The sequence below is a fragment of the Diadema antillarum genome, unplaced genomic scaffold (genome assembly GCF_040938485.1).
Source record: "Diadema antillarum isolate AM-2024a unplaced genomic scaffold, OU_Dant_1.0 scf00000095, whole genome shotgun sequence".
NCBI lineage: Eukaryota > Metazoa > Echinodermata > Echinoidea > Diadematoida > Diadematidae > Diadema > Diadema antillarum.
The window spans coordinates 346647-355000 of NW_027270984.1; the positions used below are offsets into that span (position 1 = coordinate 346647).

The 8354-nt window shown below is 39.6% G+C and overlaps 1 protein-coding gene across 1 annotated transcript in view; it reads left to right on the forward strand.

The window, feature by feature from the left end:
- The window catches only part of LOC139718528 (catenin beta-like), a 67536-nt gene extending 61922 nt beyond the window's left edge, over positions 1-5614 (forward strand). The window contains exons 13-17 of the mRNA XM_071629999.1: positions 554-718; positions 1581-1731; positions 2446-2567; positions 3226-3379; positions 4163-5614. Coding sequence (XP_071486100.1) covers positions 554-718; positions 1581-1731; positions 2446-2567; positions 3226-3379; positions 4163-4347 — 777 coding nt within the window. The 3' untranslated portion in view covers positions 4348-5614. The remainder of the gene's footprint in view (positions 1-553; positions 719-1580; positions 1732-2445; positions 2568-3225; positions 3380-4162) is intronic.
- Positions 5615-8354: the final 2740 nt, after the last annotated feature.

An 8354-nucleotide genomic window follows, 5' to 3' on the forward strand; every position in this document is an offset into this window, starting at 1 on the left:
GATGATGATGATGATGATAACTATGAGTAGAGTAATAACACTGGTGACACTTAGAATCAAAGTGATGATGATGGTTATGGTGAAAGTGAAATGCTCCCTCTGTCCCTTCGCTCCTTCACTCTCCTCTCTCTCTCTCGAGTCTTATTGTCTTATCTTACAGTTGTACATTCACATGGTGTTTTTGCAAACCCCTCTGAGATGGTTGTGATGATCATGATGGTGATAGTTGGAGCAATGGTGATGATTGCAGCAGGCTCACAATATTAATATTTTGGAGATGATGACGATGGTAGTGATAATGTTGTGAGGAGTAGGGTTGATGGTGGTAGTGGAAATGATGATGATAGTGATGAAAGTTGCCATGGTGATGAAAATTAAACATACCATAGTAATTAGACAGTGATGCACACATCTTAGATCAAATCAATATCTCTACAAGAGCTGTTTTTGTTTGAAATATAATTATATAGAAGACATATTTGGGTGTTGATATGTTTTTGCTGATAATATGTACTTTCTATGAACCTCTGACTGTTTTTCTTGTGCCATGCAGCGGTCGTCCATGGGTAGCACCGGCAGCCAGGGAGGTAGCTATGCTGATGGGGTGCGTATGGAGGACATTGTGGAGGGCACCACGGGGGCGCTGCACATCCTGGCCAGGGACTCCCACAATAGGGCTCTCATCCAGGGTCTCAACTGCATCCCTCTCTTTGTCCAGGTAGGATTGGTTCCAGCGCCCTTACCTTTATACCCAATTCCTTTTCGTGTAGCCCTCCACCAACCAACACTACCGCCACTACTACTACTACCACTACCACCGTCATTACCACTACCACCACTACAGCCATCCCTACCACCACCTCTACCAGCACCATTACCAGTACCATCATGATTACCACTGTCCCTACCACCACCTGTGCCAACACCACTACCACTACCACTACAACCACCTCTACCACCACCACCATCACCACCACCACCACCATCACCACTACCACCACCACCACACCCCTACCACTACCACTATCACCACCCATACTACTACTACAACCCTTGCCACCACCTCCACCACCACCATTTCTCCATCAAAGAGGACATATTAAGTTGAGGCATTACTTGTTGCATCATATGACTGGATGTTGTATTTGCAATGTGACCGCCAACATCTCTTCTGTCTCATCATTCTGACAGTTTGTTCCAAATGCTAAATGGTCAAGGGCCCAACACTAGAACACCCAAGTGCCCATACAGTTCATTTGCCTGACAGTGAGTTTTCATTGCCCAGGGCAACTGGGCAAGTGGACTTCTAGCAGTCAGCACAGACATGAGGCTCTTGGATGTCACAAGATTGCCTCTAATGCGTGAATAATGCAGTGTGAAATATGTTAACTTTTGAATGGGTGATTTTCAGGGAATTTAAAGAAAAATGTCTCATGTGACTTAGACTAACCCTCAAAAAGTTACCTGTCCTTCCTTTTCGTCCAGTAATTTGCATAGATTTACATGTGACTGCATATACTTCCAGTTTATCAACATTTTATCATTTTCTGTTGCTCCCTGTATGTTCTGCCCCTTTCCAGCTGCTGTACTCCAACATAGAGAACATTCAGCGTGTGGCTGCAGGAGTCCTGTCTGAGGTCTCCCTAGACAAGCAGGGGGCTGAGATGATTGAGCAGGAGGGCGCCACTGCACCCCTCACTGAGCTCCTGCACTCTCGCAACGAGGGTGTCGGTAAGTGGACCTTAAATTCACTAAGCTACCATGTCTCTGCTTTCGGCAAGGATTTTCATCTGTAGGATTGCATTACATGCGAAATGTTTAACTCACGACCAGATAGATAATAGGTTCAAGCCATTTATAATACAGACTCACAGACGCATACAAACACACACAGACATGCACCCAAATTCTGCATATTACTAGTTGCTATTTCTGAAATCAATTTTCCCAAGTTAGTGTCTGATTTACTTTGAAACCATTAATATTATAGTTCACACAGATGAAAGAATCTCCCATCCCTAGAGAAGCCAACAAAAAGATGAATATGTGCTTGATCTCTTTGCTATGGAACTTTTGTTTGTGTGTGTGTGGGGGAGGGGGTGTTGTTAGGGAGGGTGAGGGAAGGGTACCAAACAAACATTTTAGGAAGTATTTGATTAGTCATGCTAAGGTTTTGCCATTTTCATTACATATATTTGTCTATAATGTAGCTCTGTTGCGAATTAATAAGTGTTGAGCATTACATGCAATAGGGTGTGTAACACCCCCCCACCCCCCCCCCCCCCCCCCGCACACTTGGAACAAAAATTATTTTGCATCTAGATGGGCACAGATTAGTTCTTATAAATGTATGTCATTCTGTCATTATGTTCAAAAATATGGCATCTTCTTTTGTATCTGATTAACTGCCATTGTACTAAATCTCCATTTTGCTGTCTTTTATAGCCACCTATGCTGCCGCCGTGTTGTATCGCATGTCTGACGACAAGCCGACAGACTACAAGAAGAGGATTTCCGTAGAGCTGGGCAACTCGCTCTTCAGGGGAGATTCTGTTCCTTGGGGAGAGGTGAGCTGAAGATATTAAACATGTTTTGTCTCATGCATGTTGTGTAAGAGAGAGAAGGTTTGGCATACAACAACTCACTTTGATAACAGTGAAGTGGTATCCAAACACGGTGTAGAATTTGTTGTAATAGGTTGCTTTTTTGTAATCACTGTAGCTCCATTTGTCATTTAAGATTCGGTTGCCTGTTTCCCAAATTTCACAATCTCTGTCATTGATAGCATTGGGTGACATTATGAAATTTATGTCCATGGTCTCTGTTGGAAATTCAAAAAGCTGCATTGCGTTATTTACAGTAATAACTGCTGTATTTGCGGACTTAATGCAATCTGCTGGAGTGTTAGTATCAACCCAACATAGAATTGGTCAAGTCATCTGGACTTGTGCAAAGTAAAATAAAAGATTTAAAAAAAGGAACGTATTCTGTTTTAGCAGTTCAGCAGTCTACACAGTAGCTTCTGGAATCTTGTGTTTGTGTATGTATGTATGCCTGTGTCAGTGTGTGTTATTTTTGCATATGTGTGTGTGTGTGTGTGTGTGTTTGGAGGGGGAATCCCCTTTGTTGTGGATGAGCCTAACATCATATAACAAAAGATGCTCAGTCGAGCAAGAAAATTAAGCTGTATTTGTCTGTGCTTTCCCCTGTTCGTCTGTTTGACAGCCTCTTGACATGCCCGCTGACAATTCCATCCTGCCGCCCAGCTCCATGGGCGGTCCTCCCCCGGACCCCACCTACCAACACCAGGGCAGCGTCCACAGTCTCCATCAGCATAGCAGCCAGGGGGAGTATCGACAGCCACCACCTCCCATGCAAGGTATTAAAGATTTCATGGTGCTGGTTCTTCCCCTTACGGTAAAAGAGTGAAATAGTTTGCATTGGCGAAAAGTTTTGCCAGTTTTGCAATCTTCTAACGTAGTGCAAATGTGATGACACATACTTTTGTTTTGAGATATCAAAATTTGTAGAGAAATGCTCTTTGTGTGCAAAAGTACCAACCAGTGGAATTTACTCAGATTGACCCAGCATGAAAAACAAAATTTATTAAAATAATAATTCGAAAGTGTTCTTGTTACCAGCAGTCAAATTTCTGCCATGAGTTTTTATTACAGTAAAAAAAAAAAATGAATGTATCTTTGGGATTAGATATATTGTATGTATGCTCTCTTTGTACCAATGATTACGATCAAATCAAAGACTTTTCATAATATTTGATTTAAGCAGAACTTTGGACAATTCCTCTGCAAGCTGGAGAGTTATTTCTGTGTTGAGGTAGCATACTGCACCATGCCTTTCAATCACATTCCTCACCAAGTTGTCTCTTTTCATCTTTAAAGGACAAGAAAAAATTCTAAATTTTTGAGCAGAATATCCAATTTTCCCCAAACTTTTACGAATGTGTTCTTATGATATTGCTGCATTCACTTAATCCAGATGTATGCGAAGGTGAACATGTCCTTTAAGGAGCACTAGCAGAATGTTGCCACTCATGGTGATCCTTGTATATGGGGGAACCGTACCTTCATTGCTCATTCAGAGTATATTTACAGCTTTCATAAGAATGGCGGTGACCACAAACCTCCCGTGACCTTCTTTGCAGGCGGTTACCATGACGCCACAGGACCAATTGAGCCCATGATGCAGGACCTGGACCTCGGGGGAGGCGGGGACTTTGGCATGGACCCCAGCCTGTCCGACATGGGCCCGCCCACAGGGGACTTGAATCTGGAGAACATCCCTCCCGCCGACAACACCGGTCTGGCGTTCTTCGACACCGACCTGTGAGAACTTGGACAGTCGGTTGCAAGAGAGGAAATTTGCCCTTTGACCTACCATCTTCTGTCTAAGTAGTATCTCTTCAGTTCTTTTTTCTCTCTTTAACGTCTCTTATCTGTCTCTTTCTTCTTCTTTTTTTTTTTTTGGTTAATTTTATCAGGGTGAAGATCTCTCTTTTATGTCTTCTCTTAAACATGTAACTGTAAAGCTTTGTAAGGTGGCATCACGATAGCTAGGGCGAATTTGGATCAAATGCAGTGTTACAATTGCCGCCTTCAGGTGGGATAAGGCGAGTTTTGACATAGATTCTATGTGTGAGAGATGGGTAAATTTGATCCAGAGTAAAGAATTATTTTACTGCCTACATTGTTGAAAGGTGAATTTGATCTTCAAAGCAATGAATGATTTTACAGCCTACAATGCAGAAAAGAAGAAAAAAACAAAAACAAACAGGACAGTAGAGAAAGTAGGACATGGAACATATCAGAATAAATTGAGATTTCATTCTTTCCCCACAATGGTTCCATGATTTGTTTTTTTTTTAACCTTCTTACTTTTTGGCAGCACACTGCCAGTACTAGAGTTACATTGTACCTTGCCACGGGCCATTTGATGTTTTAGCATTGCCGATCGCTTTGATCAGTTTTTATGCCTCTTCCCAATCATGAGCTGCCGAATTACTAGTATTCCTGACACCAATGTTTTCAAACTGCCTTGCCAGTGACTACTCACAAATATACTTGTTCTTTTTACCAGGCTATGTTTTTCTTCTAAGAAAAAAAAAGTAGGAAGGAAAAAAGAAAAGAGAAAACTTCAGCAAAAATATATTGTGTATGGTTTCATGTAGTTGAATATTTCAGTACTAAGCAACAGGTAGAGTAATGAGTTATTCTATTATTTCATTATGAGAGCTGCTTGTGTAGATGCACTGTTTTCCTGTATTCATTATTTAGTAGCACACTGCCCTTAAGTTAGTACTCCTAAAATACTTCAAAATCTAATTCAAATTAATTAGGAGTTGTCTGATCTTAAAGCAAAATTGTTGAAGGCATTGACAAGTGTTGCAAAATGATGAATTTTTCAAGAGCCATTTTGGAGTCGGCTGTGTTGGCCGGATTTCTTTTTTTCTCAGGATATTTGCATGTACCATGAGAGCAATGCTAAGCCAAAGAATAAAGTTTGTCCATGAAACACATTTGAAAGAGTATTGTTCAACCCCGAATAGTGTAGACCAAAATGATATGACACAAATACCACCACTGCCCCCCACCCCATCCTTTGCAATCCATGAAACAGTTTGCCAGAGTGACCCGAAAGGTGTCCTGGGCTTCTGCTACAAGACGACTGAAAAGCGTCCCTAGATGCTTGTCTTAGTGGTCTTGCAGAAAGTTTTGGGAGCTTTTTCCCAACCTGGCAACTCCTTTCATGCATTGAATGTTTCTCAACGTCCGTTTAGCTTGGCAGCAAGAGGATTAAAGGGAAGATTTAAGGATTGACTTGAATGTTCCCTCAAGCTTGGCAGCAAGAGGATTAAAGGGAAGATTTAAGGATTGACTTGAATGTTCCCTCAAGCTTGGCAGCAAGAGGATTAAAGGGAAGATTTAAGGATTGACTTGGATGTTCCCTCATTGTATTCTCATACATTGTCAGAGGGGCTGCACACTTTTCTTTTCTTTTTTGTATTCATGTGTACAAACTGTAAACTTTATAAACTTTGTTCATAATGCTTGCTTAAATTTAATATTCATGATGGATGATTGCGAATGGGAGAGATTCTGATTATATCTCGTCCCAGGGTAACAAATAGCAAATAGTGCTTCAGAGCGTAAAAGTTAGCTTTTCCAAATAGCAGTGAAGGTGACCGGTATTTCTACTGTGTGGAGGAAGTGAAGAAAAAAAAAATGTAGGAAAGAGCAGCAAGTCATTGTATTTATCATGAATTGTAAATATGTATTTACTCCTGTGAATATCTGATTGAAAGACAAAATTCTTTAAAAAAGAAAAAGAAAAAAAAAAGCTCAAGAATGAGATGCCATGCAGAAAGATATCAGTGTAATTAAGTGATGCAAATGTGAGTTTAATTCTTCTTTTTTTCCCCCTTCCCTACATTTATGGGTGCAGTCAAGTATTCAATATTCACTGTAAAATTCTGATGTTCCAGTGGTATTCATTCTCACTTTTGTTTACTAACTGCCAGCACTGTCTCTTAGTTTCACTTGAACTTGGGATCAACGGGTTACTTTTGGTATTCTACTAAGCATTCATTTCTTGCTGGGAGTTTTCTCAAAGCCACTCTTGAAATCATTTCCACCAATGCATATTGACTCGACATACATACTTATTGAGGTTCGTTTGCTTTCTGGTATTTTTTTTTTATGTTTTTTTTTCAAATAGGGATATATAAATGTACAGTATCATATGTGTGGATTTCTACCCAATGTATATTTGTACGAGGTTGAAGTTGTTATGACGCTGAATATGCGAGGCGGCATGAATAAGCCAGAATTAGCCGATACGCCAGAAGTTTGAGCTTTATGCATCAGAGCAATCGTGGTATTTGTTCACTTCGAAATGAAATTTGCAGCAGTCGATTTCAGTTCTGGTTTTTTTCTTTCTTTCTTTCTTTCTTTTTGGGTGATGTTGGCAGAATTGCCAGCTCCTGTGTAGTCTTCGAAACAAGTTCTTGCATTTCTTTTTTTCGCGCAGTATTGCGAGTGGTGTGAGCTTCCCATTTTGACCTTTTCTTTCCACGAGCTTTGACACGTCTTTGGGATTCCATCCTCTTCATAATTGTTTGATGTTGTAAAAGAGATTTAAAGAGTCTAAATCATGCAGAGGATCAGTTGAAAATTCTGTACATATGTAGAATTTGAATTAGAATCACCGGATGGACAACCACCATCTCTTCTTATCCGCTTCAAGAGAGAGAGTGGAGAAACCACCAGATTTGAGAAAACCATTCTTCCTCCTTCCCTAGCCGTTCAGTTTCGTTCTGAAGGAGAAAAAGAAAATATTTTTATAATCTTGAGGGACGCTAAAACAGTGTAGCTCAACTTGATTTAGATGTATTCTAACTGATGAAATTCGCTTTTACTCAATATACGTTCATGATACTGTTTTATAGTGATGTATTATTGGGAACATCAGTATTAGTGCTACTTGTTTTTTTCCGTTTTGTATTCATTGTAAAATAAATTCATTACACTACTGTATTTACCTATGTGGTTAATGTCTGCTTGTAGATATTTTTAGCTTTTATTGCACAGGTATTCAAGGGTAAGAAAAACAGAAAAATGTCAAATGTTTTTAATGTGTATGTCAAATGTTGAGTTTGTTAGGATATCAAGACTGTTAATCAGATTTTAAGTCAAAATTTTTAATGAGGTTGTGTGAGACAAAGGTCAGTGGTACATTAAAATTTGAAAGTTGCCAATGGAATACAATGTAATTTCTTATTCTAAGAATAATGAGTTTTGAAGCGTATCACTGTAAATCATCAGGAATAAAGTGATTAGATAAAACTTATGACGAACGTAATAGAAGTACTATGACACATGCCGTGATTCACACTTCAACAAATTTTCTAGCAGAAACTCACCCTTCAGTACTTGCAATTTGGAACAGTCCCATATATGTTTTCTTGTGTTTTCGTACTAGTTTTAGCTCTTTGTACACATATGTTGCACTTGTGGCTTGTATGTTTTCGGTAGAATAAATAGTGCAAATTCATTGTGTATACAATTGGTCTTTTTTGTGTATGTCTGTTCATCATTGTGTTACAGTATACTTTTCCATTCGAGCAATGTTCTGCAAATTTACAAAATTGCTTTGTTATTATAAAGAGGGTTTTGTTTTATCTGATCTCATAATAACGAGGTTCGACATACTGTACACCAGTAATCACTAAAGCACTTACTTGAGATAGGTGCAGTGTAGATACAACATACAAACACACAGACAAGTAAGCCAGTTTGTAGTTCTATTTTGCTTGTGAGCAGAAAAGGGTCATTTGTACT